Consider the following 19,222-nt stretch of genomic DNA (forward strand, 5'->3'; position numbering starts at 1 on the left):
TCACTGATCACTAATGAATTTAATTTAGGGAAGCAAATGACATCCTTCCGTGGTACTGCACGTTTAGGTAAACATTATAACGAACCAAATGGAGATGCCCCTTAAACTTCACTTTTGTCTTAATTTTTATATTAAACACTTAGCCTCACGAAGGACGCCCACACGCAATTGAGATGCGAGGCTGGAGTATAGCACGATTCATGACTGCCTTAAGACCTGGGTTTTCTTTTCAATCAACCCTGGATTTATGAGTTCAATCCATATAAGCTGACGGCCATATTCTCAGATTGTTGAATGCGCTCAACTAAGCAAAAGTAATAAATACTCAGCTGCATTATGGATTATGGCAAAACAACAATCGTATAAAGTAGATTAAAAGGGATGATGACACCTGATAACAGAGCAGTCATGGTAACATTAAAAAAAAGCCAATAGGCTTTACTCCACTCAAGTTTCTTACACCTGTTTTTATTAGTAGCAACACGAGGATCATAAAATAGATCATCGGTTAATGTCACAGTAAAAGAGAGGAGAAGGTCGTCAAAATCAAGTATATCTTTATCAATATGAACGCCAGAGCAGGGGACATTGGTGGAGCAAATACAATGGTAAAGGCTGGTCAACGTAGCAATTTAGTGAACATAACTGAGATTGAGAGCTTTAAGTGCTATGTGGTAACCAGTTAGTAATGAGTCTAAAACTAAATTGGCACGATTAAAGGAGCTATTAACATGGCAATTGAAATACCTCAACACTAACCATCGATATCCATATTTTCAAAAAAAGCATAGCAGAGTTTATGAGCACGCATTAGATGACTTAATAAGCGAAGCTAGACGTTTCTGGTCGCAGGGTGGATTCACATTGATAAATACAAGGCAACCAAGTCGTGCTGCCGTAATATTATCAGAGGAAGGAAATAAGACTGGTTACAAAGGTGTAGCTAACTGTTTTTTATACATTCCTGTGCCTGGAGGGCCACTCCAAGTTTTGCAGGCATTGGTTGTGAACATAATGTTCCAGCTGCTTCTTCGTAGAGAGTAAACGGAGATCGCAGGGAGCAATTTTTCTTGCAGGAGTGAAATGTTATAATATTTCACTTTTCGGTTTGTCGAGTCATCCTTATCTTTCATGCTGGTGATATTAAACGAGGCGATTGCGATGGACAGTTTAACAGTCATTTTCGATTCACACTTTTGCTCATGGCACCACGTAGAACACGACATTTTATTATATAATATATATGACTACCCTTGCAATCAGCGCATTTAAGATGAAATTCACAGAAGAATAACAAGACAATACGGTGCAGTGGCTGCAATTTACTGGCCTATCACATTTGGATTTCATGTGATTGGGAGGTTGACATTTGTGTTAGCAATGGAGGGGGTGACTAAAAAAATGGATATACAGAAAAATAGATAAAAAAGACGGGACACAATAACAAAAATAAACGAACAGGACAATATGAAATTTGCTAATTTTTGTTGCCAGGGAAGTAGTTTACATCTTTTGAGTTTTTATTTTATTTTCTTATATAAGATAATAAATAAATTAGCACATTGTTTATTTTCTTACACTGAAATCATGGACGTGAAGTCAAGATTGAACTAGTGGTGATACTTTTGATAGTTACTATAGAGGTACTGCGGAATTCTATACTGATTCGTCCATGAATAATGAGGCTGGATTACACCTGAAAATATAAAAATGATTAATATGAATCTTCCTAATATGATATTTCTGAAATATAAAAAAAGACAATATCAGCAAGACTGATCCTGACATGTTATGGATCAAGATCTTATGTCCCGAAAGACTAAATACTAGGCTCCTTTAAAGAGTCAACCACGAAATTTTCTTGAAACTAAATCCTAAGTTTTCCAAAATTTATAAGAAGGAGATGAACCAGTATGAAGAAAAAATTATGCCACGACCCCTAATTGTGATGCTTGCTCCCTAGAGGAAACAGAAGTTAGACTATATAACCTTGAGTCTCACGAACCAAGTACTCATGTTATATTAAATGACTATTTACCCCTTTCTAGTTCATATACTAGAGCCCCTTCTCCTACCAAAGAAGACTCGTTTCGATTATCTTCAAGTATCGATATGCACAATAGAACTGATGAAACACAAAATAATTTAATTGACTCGGAAAATGTTATTGAAACAGAAGGCACTAGTATTTTTTATTTGAAATTTCACGAATAACAGATGTTTCCAGAATATTCTATGAAAGTGAATGCTCTAAAACTATTGCTTCAGCTAAAGAAAGTGAAATCATATCGTCATCCCCGACTTCAAAGGTTATAATAAAGGAAGATCAATGTAAAGCGAAACGTGAATCCTTTTTATTTCTTAATAAAATTAAAATAGTTACAAATGGAGAGTACTTGATTCCTTCTTGTAGTTGAAAAAGGGAAAGTATAAATTCAAGTCATGCGTAAAGGTCAAAAATTTTGAATCCCTGAAATCATTCGTTGGTTGAATTTTTCAATAAAAAAAAAACAAAATCTCAGAATAGGGGTCAGTGGCTTTTCTATTTTTATATGATGTTGCCAATTCCTGCATTAGTAGAAACCTAATTATTCAGTATCCTTCTAAGAGTAAAATGCCAAGTTTATTCTAAGTATCACGTTATTAAATTAGTGTTACTCTTAATTTTGGAAGCCAAAGGTCCTTAGCATTAAATGTGATTATTTTCAGATGAGCTACTTTATGATGAAATTATGTTTATAATTAGCGTATTCCTTATTTTTGGAATATTGGCTAAGGAATCGACCTTGTCATTAGATGGACACCAATCTTTTGTTCGAAGAAGCATAGGCTTCCAATATTTGAGCGAATTTGGAACTGGATCGAGTGGAAACCAGAAACTCATTTTCTACCCTAGCGTAGAAAAGCTTAGAAACACGGCTTCGCTGCTTAAAGTTCAGGTAGGAGATATGATGAATATTCTTAGAGAAAATATATTAAATTTTGAAAATTTTATCCTTGATCAAGACGTGGAAACTCTTAAACTCTTAAAGGTATAATATAATCTAGGACAAAGGGTCACCATAATTTATTGAATAATGCAAATTTAATTATTGATCAATTCCAGGAACTCTTGGAAATTAAGAAAAATATCTATATCTTAACTTGACCTCATTTCTAACATCGTAGAAGAATTTGAGTGTAATATTGCCAATCCTAGTAAGAAAAGGGCCATTTTAACTATAGTGGGGCAGATCAAAGAAGTTCTATTTATCTGACATATTAGGAAAACTAAGTAATGACCAGGAAAAGGTTTCAAAATTCCTTTCTGTATCAGTGTCGGTAATCTAAGAATTAGAAATTTCTCTTAATAAATTGCGTCACGAAGCCTTTGACCAAGTAAGCCAATCGTTTAAAACCTTTGGATCTGAACTGTCTGATAATGCCTTGAAAATAATTTCTTCCTTATTTGTAAACTTCGCGCAAATACACAATGCAGTTGAGAAAATAACTACTAATATTACAAATAAATTAGAAAGTTGTTGCTTTCATTTGAAGCAATCGTCGAAAGGTCTGAATGGTAATTTCCCTGTTGGCGTTAAATCCCCAGTTAAGCTTATATCATACTTGAACTTTGTTCAGCAAAGCCTATCTAAAGGGTTTGAGTTGGCTATTGATGATTTTAGAAATGGTTTGATTATAGAAACTTTAAAGCACGTGGAATGTAGTTTAGAATTTGATTTGATTGCTTGTTTGCGACTTTCCTCTTTCCAAAGTTTTAGATTCCTTTCAAGTTTACAATGCATCTGAGATCCCTGTTGCTATAAAGAATTCCCTTACTGCTAGCGTTAAGCAAATATATTCAGTAATTACCAAAGGAGAACCTTATATTGAAATAGGAGGAGATAAATTAAGCTATATAAATTTAAACAAAAGTTTCCTGTCGTCCTGCTGTTACGTAAAGTCAAAAATTGTTTGTAAAAGACGCTTTGTCATAAATAAATTTCCGTCATATAACTCCTTTGGATTTTCTGTATTTTTTAATAAAACAGAATTGGAAAATTTAGTTTGTAATTGTAATTTCAAACTTTAAGTTCACTTTTTATTCATTCTCTGTCTGATAATCAATTGCATTGGTATCCAAGATCATTGCTTTTCCTGAGGCCAAAATAATTTCAATGATTTAAAGAACATGAAGATTTAAACTTGGAATGTTACAACCTTACAAAATGAGTTTCGTATCGATATTTTGATTGAAAAATTTAGCTGATTCGAAACGGAGTTATTAGGAGTTTCAGAAACTCATATCTCAGGATTAGGAAGCAAGAAATTAGGTTATATAAAGTTTGTTTACTCAGGCAGGAAGTATGGGTTGCAAAGACAGGGAGTAGGGCTAATGATGAACAAGGAATCTGCTTGCTTATGCTTGGAATGTATTAATAATAGAGTACTAGTTTCTTGTTTTAGAGAAGAAGACCATACTGCCTCCATAACAAACAAATAAAAAGCTGAATATAAATGCAAAACAAAATTAAAAAAAAAATAGGGAAAATCTTGTATACATAAATACAAAAAAATAGGAAAATCTTTCCAAGACAGTGGGAATTAATTCTGTGAATATTTAATATCCCTCCCATATGTAAATATTTCGGTCCTCTGTCCAAGGGCCGTCTTCAGCACAATACGAGAGAGAGAGAGAAAAATATGTGTATATAAGTAAACTTACATTAAAAGGCGAGAATTAAAAATAATAATGTTTTTTTAACTTTTTTAAAACAGCCCTAGCATCCTTACTTAAACAAAGTTCAACCAGGACTGACAAAAAGAGTGAACTGAGATGATAAATTCATTCAAACAAAAGAGAACAAAATGATTAAGTACAACTTCTGAGAGCCAACCTTGCATCTTTAGCAGCCTGCCTTAAAGGCCTTTTCGTAACTGATTCAATACTATTTTAAAATATTTCGTTACATCATTTTTAATTAAATTTGAATATAAAGAATTTAGAGAGTACTCCCCTAAGTCCCTGTTCAAAGAAATATTATTATTTATTTCAAGCCTAATTTCTATTAAATCCCGAACCACCTGTTTTATCCCAAATCAGTACTGATGCGTGAAGGTTTTTCAAAAAGTATCATATGGGAGGGATTAATAAATATTCGATTTCGATTTCCACTGTCTTGAAAAGATTTTCCCTATTGTTTCAACTTTGTATTTATTTGCTATGGAATATTACAGAGGATCTTGAAGATGCAGCTAGACGGTGTAATAGTAAAGTATTGTACTGGCATGTTAATAAATTGAGAGTAAAGAGGGAGTAGTTAAAAATATAAGGAGGGAGTAGTAAATCCAGCCGTGTCCCAGTTAAAAGTAGGAGCGGGGCCACAATTAGTGATAAGGAAACAGTTCAAGACAGATGGGTAAAATATTTTGAGAATGGGCTAAACCGAGATACAGTTGCGGGAAAGGATGCAGAGAAAAATGTAAATGTTTTTGAAAGAAAATTTGTTTTGTAAAGAAGAATTAGCGACAGTACTAAAAGCCTTAAGAATTATTTAGGCTCCAAGCTCTGATAGTTTTGTAAATGAATTGGTTGACTCTGATGTTAAAAAAATTCTACTGAAGATTACGAATATAATTTTTGAAAAAGGGGAAGTACCTAACGATTTTAGGATCCCTTACTTATGCCACTGTATAAGAAGGATGATTTCACTGAGTGTCGTGATTATCAAGGCATTAGTCTGGTATCTGTAGGTAGTAAATTACTTAGTAATAGGACACTTTTTAGGCTGAGAAATGCTGTAGACCGGAGTTTCAGAGTAGTGAGTTTTCAGAGTAGAATAGCTCAGTTTTAGAAAAGGTAGAGAATGTGTTGACCAAAATTCACTCTTAAGTTAAAAACTGAGAAGGGCTTAGTTTTCAAACACCTTTGGTCGTCAGTTTTATCGACTTTATGAGCAAGCGTTCAGTTTTTGTTGATAGAAGAGCTTTGGCAAAGGTTTTATCCCAGTAAAGTATACAAGACAAATAGATTAAAGTGATTAGTGGTATGAATGAGGATAACACTGTTACGATTGAGGTAGGAAAAATGGTCAACAGCTGGTTTTGTATTAAATCAGGAGTTAAGCAGAGTTGTGTTCTATATATCTTTCTCTGGATTATTTTGATGGAATTTGTCTTAAGGAGCATGGGAAAGGCAGTTTGAGATCAAGGATTCAAAAGGGGAGGAAAAAATCTCCGGACTTGAATTATGCTAATGATTTAAGCATCCTAGATGAAAGGCTGAGCAAAATGAACGAACTTTTAGTGGTTTTACGAGTTTAGGGTGCCAGAATAGTCTTAAAATTAATGTTAAGAAGACTAAGTCACTAAGACTAGGAAAAAGTAAAGATGAAATGGTGACGTTGGGTAGTGAAAAGACTGATCCGGTGAGCAACTTCACTTACCTTGGTGATGTTATCATAATGACGGTGAAAGCAGTGAAGATGTTAAAAGCAGAATAGCCAAATCTCAGTGTTTTTTTTTCACGGTTAAGAAAATTTTGGAAGAATAGAAAGATAAGTCTTCAAATTAAGATTAGAAGATTAGAAGGTACAGTGATGACAGTAGTCAAATATGTCTCTGAAGCATGGGCGCTCCAAAAAGCGGATGAAGGTTTACTAGATGTTTTACAGAAAAACTACGTAAGGATTGTTCTGGGTACCCCGTTGACAGACCGTATTTCAAACAGCAGGCTGTACAAAAATGTGGTTCCATCCTGCTTTCTAGGACTATAATGAAAGAAAAGTTAAGATGGCTAGGGCACGTTCTGCGGGTGAAGGATGACAGATTGTCGAAGGTTGTCCTTTTAGGCCAACTGTCTTAGGCTAAATAGAAAGCAGGACGTCCTCGTCTGGGGGAGGATGTTATAGAGAAAGATTTAAAGGAAATGGGAACTTCCTGGGAGTATGCAAAGAGGGAGGCTCTTACCTTGGTTTGCCAATTGCCTCTAGTTTAATGCAAACTAGGACCCTACTGCTTGAGTTTTTAAGTGAAAGACTGCGAAGGACGTATGGACTTCTTATTTCATGTAAATCCAGGTATAAGCGGGCAATTCTAGGAAGGATATACAATGTATTTGCTGTGCCCCATCTACAAGCATTAGCACCCTTTTGGGAACTTGTTAGTCAAACTGAAAAAACAGCTATTCGCCGACTGTATTTCCGTTATGCGAAGTTCCTCTTAGGTATTCCTCTATGGAAGAGCAATCGACGACTTGTGTTTAGTTATGGTATAGCGCAACCACTTTTAGTCAGTGAAGAACGCTGGTCTCGCTTTATGAATACACTAGATCATGAAAATAGTTTACTGAGTGTTTTTTTGTTGTGAGATTTGAGTGAATATATCTTTTCTTTTTACTTCTGATTTTTTGTCATTACTCCATGTTAGTACTATGTGTGTCTTTTGGGAAACAAAATAATAGTAATATTAATACATACATATATATATATATATATATATATATATATATATATATATATATATATATATATATATATATATATATATATATATATATATATATATATATATATATATATATATATATATATACTTTTTGTCATTACTGCATGTTAGCACTATGTGTGTCTTTTAGGACACAAAATAATAGTAATATTAATACATATATATATATATATATATATATATATATATATATATATATATATATATATATATATATATATAGATGAATCTATATTTATATATTCGTTCGGAGTCATTTGTCATCTTTTTAATTTTGCTTGCGTCATAGACACTAAAAACGATAAGACCACCCCGGGGAAATGCCACGTAAATTCGCTTCATTCTAGGGTAGCTAAAAACTTTTGAGGGGAATCTATTTTTTTCTTCCTGTGTGTCTTTGCACACTCTAAAGTAATACTTTCTATTCCAAGGTAAAAAAAAATCGGCAATTTCAATTGAGTATAATAATTCTGACTTGAAATAAATTTCTCCTTCTTGTTTATCTTTTTCACATTCCCACGCTCTATATTGATACGATCCTTCATTTCATTGTGATTTTGTAGGTATAGCTATAGATTTTGTTGAGCTACATTTTCATTAAATCTTCAATGTTATTCTTTTTTGTTTCTTGTTCTGAGCCTTTCCTTTTTGATCTTCTGAGTTATTTGTCATCTAGGGTCATTTAGCAGGCATCATAGAGACAGAGACTAAAAATGATCTTGATAGGGCCATAGAGAATTTTGAAAGGTAAAATTTTGCTCTTGAAAGGAATATAATCGTGATGTCACTGACATGAATTTTTTTATTCCAAGATTAAGGCTCTAAAAAAAATTCTTAAAATTTTGACTTATCGAAATCGCTTCTATAGACCACAAAATTTAAGGTGCTTCGGGTACCACCAACCACTGAAGAAGGGTTTAAAGTCATATAGGATACCAAATGATGCTATCAGTGGCATCTGAAAGAGATCTTGAAACAAACTGAGGTTTCACGAGGCGATTTGAGTTGAAAATAGAGCTTGATGAGTAGGGTGAAGGAACCATGCATTACTCACAAAGTCATCCTATCGAACCCTCAATTCGAGCCTTTCCAGTGACTGCAAATTTAGAGATAATAATGGTCATAAAATTAATTAATCATACTGGAAAAGAATTGAAATTCCTTTTTGCTTAAGGGTAAGTAATATACAACTTCAGTCAAACATTAAGGCACATTCAAGTTTATCCCAATACTCAAAGCACCTTAAAAGCTGACATCCTATAACCCTGATGTCTAGGATAATTATGGATGTCCGAATTTAGGTAGTTTTGACTAAAAATGTTTTATACAAAATTCTATTATTCATTTTTCCAGTTTCGTGTGCTATAATTAGCTTAAAGATTAAAAATATTAGCTTGTTACAAAATATCTAAAGTATTATATAAAATTTACAATCTATATAACAAAATACATAGCCATTATAACTACTTCTTATATTACTGTAAATTTAATTGCTGTACTGTATAATGAAATTTAAATATAAATAATCATTTAAATTTCGTACTTGGGGCTGTGGTATACCATCGTCTGTTCCCTCCTGTTGTATTTTGAACTCCTGATAGAACGCTTGCTTTAGACGACAATGTTGACATGATGGGAGGTGCTTCTGTTGTCATATTTAAAAATAGTGTAGTAGCCTCTGTGGCTGATGTTGTAGTCGTTGTTTTTATTGTCGTTGTTGTTGTTGTTGGCCTTGTAGGCTCCGGTGGTAAGCCACCCTTAGTGGTTGTTGGCTTTGGTGGGGGTGTTCCAGCCACAAGTGCCCCTAGCCAAAAAATGGGGACGACTGAAACAAATAAAAAAAATTGTCTAATTCTAACATCGTAAGAGAATCTAACAAGATGTGTGAACACAAGTAAGTTAGTGAAATGAGCCCCTTTGGTCTCTTACTGACACCTAAAGTTTAAAATGTATACCTACCAACTATCTTACCATATTAATCATACACATTGCCTTTTTGTATTTTTTAAAACATGTCCCTCTGTATTAACGAAGGGACAACGAATTCCTGAGTACATGTGTACATAAGAGGCTTTTTGCCTCACTCTATCTTACGTTCAGGTTCCTTATGATTAATTTATTGTAGAGTAAGCTGTAATGAACTAGCCGCAAATCAACAGATATGGAATAGAATTAAACATGTGATAACTTAAAATTGAACAAACTAACTTCACAAAGACAATATTAGATGAATATGAAATATTAAACTATTTGACGTAAATTTCATAATTTTGTGAATAAGACGTTATATAGATTAACTGACTTCGAGCAACAACAATACCTCTACAATTTGACCTCTAGAGGGCTAATCATCAATTATTAAAACTTTCCTAGACGTTTTAAACACCCTAGGGTTTTTTCAGACATCCTCAAAAGAGTTTGTTTTTCTTCCATTTTTCAAACCACTGGACTATTTCAATGGTTTTATTAATTAATTTGATCAAAATAAATAAATAATAAATAGCTCATTTTAGTAAATAATAAATAAATTTATTATATATATATATATATGATATAGTCTATATGTAATACATAATATAGTAATATAGTTGGTAGTAAATAAACAAATAAATAAATAGTAATAAAAAACAATAAAAATAAAATAAATTAATCATTAGAATTTAGTAAGTTGACTTCTGAGAAACTACCTTTCAACTTTTGGCCAAGTTCGCCGGACAATGTTTCTAGAAAACTTGTCAAGCAGTTGTGCAATTTATTTTTCAAGAATTATAGTGCGTTTTCTACGCCTCCTGTTAAACATGAATTGAAGTCCCTTCCTCCTTTCTCAATTTTACACAAATTTCACCAAGAGAGACAAAGCTAGGAAGGCCCACTGAAGCAACACAACTCTATTCGTGTCAGGTTGAATTGTGAGAAAGTCTTTCGACAGAAAAACTATTTAAACAAAAATAAACAACAAATCAACCCTGACCGTAGAAGATATAAAGTCCTATAATAATTTAATCTTAGGGAAGGGTAAAAATACTATTTATGGACATAACAAATCAAACAAATATTAAAATATGCAATCACAACAAAAGTAAAGATAAAAATGTTGCAGTTGATGAATGAATCGAACGTTAGAACAACAGAAACTAAAATTAATAATTCACTCAAACCCAAATTCAACTGAAATAACCACGTAAGGAATAGGGGGTACCAACTCATAGGTCTTCTTAAGGTTAATTCTTTACCCATTCTGTACTAATTGAAAAATGATTTATGTTAAATAATACTTTTATTATAGCTATAACATTGACTCATAATCAAACAGATCTGTAGTAAGGAGCGACCGGCTAAATATAAATGAAACTCTAAAAAACGGAATTTTGAGGCTAAAAGATACATCAAAAGAATCGGATTTTCAGGCTGATTTTAAATATATAAGTTTGATGAAATTTAGTCTTTGTCATCAAAAGTTAAGAGCCTGAGAAAATTTGCCTTATTTTGGAAAATAGGAGGAAACACCCCGTAAAAGTCATAGAATCATAACAAAAATCACACCATCGCATTCGGCGTATCAGAAAACCTTATAGCAAAAATTTCAAGCTCCTATCTAGAAAAACGGGGAATTCCGTATTTTTTGCCAGAAGACAAATCACAGGTGCGTGTTTATTTGTTTGTTTGTTTTATTTTCTTTTCCCCAGGGGTCATCGTATCGACCAAGTGGTCCTAGAATATTGCAAGAGGGCTCAATCTAGGGAAAATGAAAAGTTCTAGTGCCCTTTTAAAGTAACCAAAAAAACTGGAGGGCACCTAGGCCTCCTCCCACGCTCATGTTTTCTCCAAAGTCAACGGATCAATTTTGAGATAGCTATTTTGTTCCGCATAGTCAAAAACCATAATAACTATGTCTTTGGGAATGAATTACTCCCCCACAGTCCCTGGGGGAGGGGCTGCAAGTTACAAACTTTGACCAGTGTTTACATATAATAATCGTTATTGGGAAGTGTAGAGACATTTTCAGTTTTTTTTTGGTTTTGGGGGTGGGGCTGAGGGAAAGGGGCTGTGTGGGAGGAAGAGAAATTCAATGAAAAGGGCGCAGGATTTTCTAAAACTACTATAAAAAAAAATGAAAAAATAAACATGAAAAAGTTTTTTCAATTGAAAGTAAGGAGTAACATTGAAACTCAAAACGAACAGAGATTATCACGCATATGAGGGGCTCTTAAAATACTTTAGCATAAAGAGCAAGGTTTTTAGGAGAAGATAAATACCTCGCTTTTTATGCTAAAGTATTTTTAGTAATTTCAACTATTTACTCTCGGCCTTTCTGATTCAGGGGTCATTCTTAAAGAATTGAGACAAAACTTACGATTTAGTGTAAAGAGCGAGGCAATAACGAGGGTACGATTCCCCTTATATACATAATAAAAATATAAGAATATAAAAGTTTGTTACGTAAGTTAATTCTTAAGTTAAGTATATTTTTCAAACAGTTCGTGGTAACGAACTGTAAGGAGCGACCCGGCTCAATAGTAACCAAAACTCTAAAAAATGAAATTTTGATACCAATAGCTACATCAAAAGAATCGCATTTTAATGCTGGTTTTAAATATATAAGTTTCATCAAGTTTAGTCTTACCCATCAAAAGTTACGAGCCTGAGAAAATTTGCGTTATTTTAGAAAATAGGGGGAAACGCCCCCTAAAAGTCATAGAATCTTAACGAAAATCACACCATCAGATTCAGCGTATCAGAGAACCCTACTGTAGAAGTTTCGAGCTCCTATCTACAAAAATTTGGAATTTTGCATTTTTTACCAGAAGGCAGATCACGGATGCGTGTTTATTTGTTTTTTTGTTTTTTGTTTTTTTTCCCCAGGGGTGATCGTATCGACCCAGTTGTCCTAGAATGTTGCAAGAGGAATCATTCTAACGGAAATGAAAAGTTCTAGTGCCCTTTTTAAGTGACCAAAAAAATTGGAGGGCACCTAGGCCCCCTCCCACGCTAATTATTTTCCCAAAGTCAACGGATCAAAATTCTGAGATAGCCAGTTTATTCAGCGTAGTCGAAAAACCTTATAACTATGTCTTTGGGGACGACTTACTCCCCCACAGTCCCCGTGGGAGGGGCAACACGTTACAAACTTTGACCTGTGCTTACATATAGTAATGGTTATTGGGAAGTATACAGGCGTTTTCAGGAGGATTTTTTTGGTTTGGGGGAGGGGTTGAGAAGAGGGGGATATGCTGGGGGAACTTTCCTTCGAGAATTTGTAATGGGAGAAGAAAATTTCCATGAAGGGAGAGCAGGATTTACTAGCATTATTTAAAAAAAACAATTAAAAAATAAAAGTGAAAAAGCTTTTTCAGCTGGAAGTAAGGAACAGCAATAAAACTTAAAACAAACAGAAATTATTACCCATATGAGGGGCTCACCTCCTTCTAATACCTCGCTCTTTACGCTAAAGTATTTTCGGTAATTTCAATTACCGAAATAATACTTATTCTACGGCTTTTGTGATTCAGGGGGTCATTCTTAATGAATTGGGATAAAATTTAAGCTTTAGTGTAAAGAGCGAGGTACTGACGATGGGGCGAATCCCCTCATATATGTAATAAAAACATGAGAATACAAAAGTTCTTTACGTAAGCTAATTTATAAGTTACGTAAATCTTTTACCAATAAAAAGATTCGTAAAAAATTAAAAGTTCTAGTTGCCTTTTTAATTAACCAAAAAATCGGGGGGCAACTAGGCTTCGTCCCCCGCTCTTTTTTTCTCAAAATCATTCGATCAAAATTATGAGAAAGCCATTGAGCCAAAAAAAAAATGCAAATTTCGTTTTGATTATTCCTCTGCGGAGAGCCAAAATCAAAACATGCATTGATTCAAAAACGTTCAGAAATTAAATAAAAAAAACAAGTTTTTTCAACTGAAAGTAAGGAGTGACATCAAAACTTAAAACGCACAGAAATTACTTCGTATATGAAAGAGGCTGCTTCCTCATCAACGCCCCGCTCTTTACGCTAAAGTTTTTTACTGTTTTAGAAAGAAGAATTAAGAGAAAGAGTCAAACTTTAGCGTAAAGAGCGGGGCGTTGATGAGGAAGCAGCCTCTTTCATATGCGAAATAATTTCTGTGCGTTTTAAGTTTTGATGTCACTCCTTACTTTCAGTTGAAAAAACTTGTTTTTTTTTATTTAATTTTACTAATAGAAACGTTCGTTAAAAATTAAAAGTTATAGTTGCCTGTTTATGTAACCGAAAAATTGGAGGGCAACTAGGCCTCCTTCCCCACACCTTATTTCTCAAATCGTCTGATCAAAACTAAGAGAAAGCCATTTAGCCAAAAAAGGAATTAATATGCAAATTCAATTTTAATAATTTATGTTTGGAGAGCCAAAATCAAACATGCATTAATTCAAAAACGTTCAGAAATTAAATAAAAAACTAGTTCTTTTAACTGTAAGTAAGGATTGATATTAAAACTTAAAACGAACAGAAATTACTCCGTATATGAAATGGGTCGTCCCCTCCGCAATCCCTCGCTCTTTATGTTAAAGCTTTTAATTGTTTTAAAAAGCAGAATTGTGGCAAATAGTCAAACTTTAGCGTGAAGAGCGAGGGATTGCGGAGGGGACAACCCATTTAATATACGGAGTAATTTCTGGTCGTTTTAAGTTTTAATGTCGCTCCTTACTTACAGTTAAAAAAACTAGTTTTTTTTTAGGATATAGAAACTAACAGGAATTAGCATAATTATTTATTAAAAACCAATTGAATTTCAACAGTGTTCCAGTTCGTCGTATTGTTATAATGATTCCTCTTTTTATATGCTGTAATTGTGAAAGAAAAGCTAATTTTTAAAAATATATTATTTTTATAATAATCTGATGTCAGCCAGGCAGAGCGGTATGAATTGGAAGAGGTCCATTATTAACTTCATCTGCAAACCCATATTAGCCCTGTGATATTATTCCTTTGCAATGATATTTCCTTTTGGTTATTTTATCAAACAGTTCATGATAAAGAGATGTAAGTAAGGAGCGATACGACTCTATAGTAACCTAAACTCTATGAAACAGAATCTTGATAACAATAGATGCATCAAAAGAACATAATTGGATGGTGATTCAAAATACAAAAATTCATGTAGTTTAACATTACACATTAAAAACTACGAACCGAGAAAATTAGCTCGATTTTTGAAAATGGGGAGAAACACCCCAAAAATTTCAAGTAATCTTAACAAAATCACGCCATCAGGTTCAGCATATTAGAGAGCACTACTGTAGATGTTTCAAGCACCTATACACAAAATAGAGGAATTTTCCAATTTTTTTACCAGAAAAAAAGAACACAAGTGCGTGTTTTTTTCTTGTTTTCCTGAGGGGGGATCATATCAAACCAATTACTCCCAAAGTTCGAAAGATGGATCATTTAATCCAAAACCAAAGGCTCTAGTGCCCTTTTTATGTGACCAAACAGATCGGATGGCAGCTGCCCCCGCCCATTTTTGTCCAAAGTCGTCCGATCAAAATTTGAGAAACCTATTTTGTTCAGCATAGCTGAAAAATTCAATAGCTATGCCTTTGGGGATAACAAAACCCCTCACCCCAACAATCCCTGAGGAAAGGGCTGTGAAGTACCAAATATACCCATTGTTTATTTATACTATTTTTCAGTGAGGATGGAATTGTACGGAGGGAATCTTACGAGAAATTATTCCACATTGGAGGAAATTTCCGTGAGAGGAGTGATGGTGTATCAGAATAATTTGAAAAACATTCAGAAATTAAATATAAAGAAATCAGCTGAAAGTAAGGAGCAACATTAATACTCAAAACGACCATAAATTATTCTTCATATGACATAGCTATCCCACCCTACCCCAACCCCAAACAATATCTTGACCTTTGCGCTAAAGTTTGACTGTTGTCCTAATTTATTTAGAACGACTTGTGAAACACAAGAGTCGTTTTCAATGATTGAATTATTATTACACGCTTAGTAAAAGTGCTAAAAAACAACCTTAACGCGACGAGCAAAGTACTGAAGGCAACCCCTTCATTTACAAATTTTCGTTTTGAGTATTAATGTTTCTCCTAACTCTCAGTTGAAAAAACCACATTTTCAAACAGTTCGTGGTAACGAACTGTAGTAAGGAGCGACCCGGCTCAATAGTAACCAAAACTCTAAAAAATTGAATTTTGATATCAATAGCTACATCAAAAGAATCGCATTTTAATGCTGATTTTAAATATTCATGTTTCATCAAGTTTAGTGTTACCCATCAAAAGTTACGAGCCTGAGAAAATTTGCCTTATTTAGGAAAATAGGAGGAAACACCCCCTAAAAGTCGAAGGATCTTAACGAAAATGACACCATCAGATTCAGCGTATCAGAGAACCCCACTGTAGAAGTTTCAAGCTCCTATCTACAAAAATGTGGAATTTTGTATTTTTTGCCAGAAGACAAATCACGGGTGCGTGTTTATTTATTTGTTTTTTTTCTTTTCCCCAGGGGTCATCGTATCGACCAATTGGTCCTAGAATGTCGCAAGAGGGCTCATTCTAACGGAAATGAAAAGTTCTAGTGCCCTTTTTAAGTGACCAAAAAAAATGGAGGGCATCTAGGCCCCCTCCCACGCTCATTTTTTCCCAAAGTCAACGGATCAAAATTTTGAGATAGCCATTTTGTTCAACATAGTCGACAACCATAATAACTATGTCTTTGGGGATGACTTACTCCCCCACAGTCCCTGGGGGAGGGGCTGCAAGTCACAAACTTTGACCAGTGTTTACATATAGCAATGGTTATTGGGAAGTGTACAGACGTTTTCAGGGGGATTTTGTTTTGTTTGGGGGTCGGGCTGAGGAGAGGGGGCTATGTTGGAGGATCTTTCCTTGGAGGAATCTGTCATGGGGGAAGAAAAATTCAGTGAAAAGGGCGCAGGATTCTCTAGCATTACTATAAGAAAACAATGAAAAATAAACATGAAAACGTTTTTTCAAATGAAAGGAAGAAGTAGCATTGAAACTTAAAACGAACAGAGATTATTACGCATATGAGGGGTTCTAAAAATACTTTAGCATAAAGAGCGAGGTATTTAGGAGGAGATAAATACCTTGCTCTTTATGCTAAAGTATTTTTAGTAATTTCAACTATTTATTCTAAGGCCTTTCTGATTCAGGGGTCATTCTTAAAGAATTTGGACAAAACTTACGATTTAGTGTAAAGAGCGAGGTATTAACGAGGGTACAAACCCCCTCGTATACAAAATAAAAATATAAGGTTATGAAAGTTTGTTACGTAAGTTAATTCTTAAGTTACGTATATTTTTTACTAATAAATACGTTCGTTAAAAATTAAAAGTTCTAGTTGCCTTTTTAAGTAACCGAAAAATTGGAGGGCAACTAGTCCTCCTTCTCCACCCTTTATTTCTCAAAATCGTCTGATCAAAACTAAGAGGAAGCCATTTAGCTAAAAAAAGAATTAATAAACAAATTTCATTTTAATAATTTATATGCGGAGAGCCAAAACCAAACATCCATTAATTCAAAAACGTTCAGAAATTAAATAAAAAAAACTAATTTTTTTAAGCTGAAAGTAAGGAGCGACATTAAAACTTAAAACGAACAGAAATTACTCCGTATATAAAATGGGTTGTCCCCTCCGCAATCCCTCGCTCTTTACGCTAAAGTTTGACTCTTTGCCAAAATTCTACTTTTTAAAACAATTAAAAGCTTTAGCGTAAAGAGCGAGGGATTGCGGAGGGGACAACCCATTTTATATACGGAGTAATTTCTGTTCGTTTTAAGTTTTATTGTCGCTCCTTACTTTCAGCTTAAAAAAATTAGTTTTTTTTATGTAATTTATTTAATGACCAGTAAAAATACACAATCTTAAATGCAAATGACTTTCAGCGAAGCAAAAATGATCCTAAATCCTTTAGAAAGTTTTGAGAGTCACCTCCTTATTTTTATTTGTTGTAATTTCTTTTGCCAATAGGTCTTATAGGGTTTTTCACAGGTTTGGCTTGTTCTAAGAAGGATTTTTTATCAAGAGCCAAATTTCTTATCATTATATTTGAATAAAATGGAACAAAAATTAATTTAAAAATAACCTCCGAAAAACCAATTTTTAAAAAAGAAATAAGTGACTACATTTAACAAGCAAAACAAATAAAAAAGAGTCCAATTTAGGAAGCGTAAGAATTCGTTGCACCTGCAGTGAATCCTAAGCCACCGTTTCACTCAAATGATTTGAAAGTGTCCCTCCCATGATTTTTTTTTCCTATGTAGCATAAAATATTAAAATCACTTAAATACTGGTAGAAAACTAAAAAATAGAGGTAGAGCATGACCACCACTGCCAGGGAACTATTTTTTGTAGAATGGAGGGTTGGCGAAAACTTGTTCAACTTTCGTTTTCAGCCAGTTTAAATAGAAGTATTTTTTTTTCCGTAGACACAGAAGGCTTCATTCCCAATTTTTCCTTGGGATTACCTATCCTACTTGATACTTGTGGAACATCTGCAGATAAACACTGTGTTCTAAGAAATTTCTTATAACATCATTGAAGGGGGGGGTCACAAATTATTGTTTACATTCCAATATTTCTAAGTAAATATTTCATAGGCATAATTTTGCTTACCGATAAACATCATTCTAGTAACATTTTTCTCCTGAATATCAAATTTAAATGTAAAAACGAGAACATGAAAGAGAAGAGAAAAACTATATTAAGTATAGCATCCTGTGCGTTTTAATTTTATTTGTGATTGTTTTAACATTGTCTGAGGCATACTTTTTTGCTCTATATTTTTACCTTGGATTTACTGTTTCTTTCCTATCCATTTCAGTATTCACATGGGTATAGTTTTGAAAAACGCAATAACTGTCTCTCGAAAAAACTTGAGGGAGATTTAAACGAAAAAAAAAAATATAAAAAAAATAGGAAGGGAGATGTAAAGAAAAAAGTTTATAAAGGAATAGGAAATGTAAAAGGAAGAAAGAACACAAAGGATGGCACGGAGATTGAAAAACAGGGAGAAATCCAAACAATGCGCTACAATAAGATTCAGAGGGTTTGTGTTAGGTTAAATACATGGCTAATTTTAATGAAAATAAGATAACTACGCTGTGATTATTGCCATTAACATTGTCAATCAGTGAAACATATGAATTATAACCATTATATCAATACAATTAACCATTACACACGAGTTTAAATACAAAGAATAATAATACTCAGAAACCGTCACAAAATATTAAAATGGAAATTACCAACAAAGAAGAAAGTAAAAACGTAGGGTGAGATAAGTTGATAGTAAAGGTTGAAGAGATCAAGACGATCTGGGTTAATGGGTCCAAAGAAACGATCCAGGGGGTCCAAAGAAGTTGTACTCCCGAAGGTCAAATCATTCGTTACGGCCTCAGTTGTAACAGTTGTTACGGCTTGTGTTGGTACGTTTGCTAGTAAATCCTCCATAACTAAACTAATTGTACACTTTGCCTCTATATATGAACTAATATAAATTTCTTAGCACTATCCCAAGCATGTTTTACAAAACGAAAGTGACCCAATTACGCCAGTTGAATTTTAACTAGGCTTCATAGTCAGAGGTGTATTCTAATTTACTGCCTTACTAAGTTATTAAATGCTAAAAGAAAATGTCTCTCCTAAAATAAAAGAAAATAGTAACATTAGAAGTTAAAAAGAAGAGAAACTATTATGAACCTAAGGTACCCCA

The 19,222-nt window shown here is 33.7% G+C and overlaps 1 protein-coding gene across 1 annotated transcript; it reads right to left on the minus strand.

Moving 5' to 3' along the window:
• On the minus strand, positions 1-19,020 carry LOC136028845 (putative uncharacterized protein DDB_G0281251). Its single transcript, XM_065706779.1, has 3 exons — positions 18,756-19,020; positions 9,029-9,310; positions 1-1,696 (listed from the first exon to the last, which is right to left on the minus strand). Exons 1-3 carry the CDS (start codon positions 18,958-18,960, stop codon positions 1,611-1,613), a joined length of 573 nt encoding a protein of 190 aa, XP_065562851.1. The 5' UTR covers positions 18,961-19,020; the 3' UTR covers positions 1-1,610.
• Between the last annotated feature and the right edge of the window lie 202 nt (positions 19,021-19,222).

The sequence above is a fragment of the Artemia franciscana genome, chromosome 7 (assembly GCF_032884065.1).
Source record: "Artemia franciscana chromosome 7, ASM3288406v1, whole genome shotgun sequence".
NCBI classification, from domain to species: Eukaryota; Metazoa; Arthropoda; class Branchiopoda; order Anostraca; family Artemiidae; genus Artemia; species Artemia franciscana.

Excerpts from the sequence above, each read along its gene's own strand:
- LOC136028845 (XM_065706779.1), bottom strand. The coding sequence starts at position 18,960 with ATGGAGGATTTACTAGCAAACGTACCAACACAAGCCGTAACAACTGTT. Across the intron at positions 9,311-18,755 it reads TTTTACTTTCTTCTTTGTTG|TCGTCCCCATTTTTTGGCTA; the intron begins GTAATTTCCATT and ends TATTTGTTTCAG. Across the intron at positions 1,697-9,028 it reads ATGGTATACCACAGCCCCAA|GTGTAATCCAGCCTCATTAT; the intron begins GTACGAAATTTA and ends TTATATTTTCAG.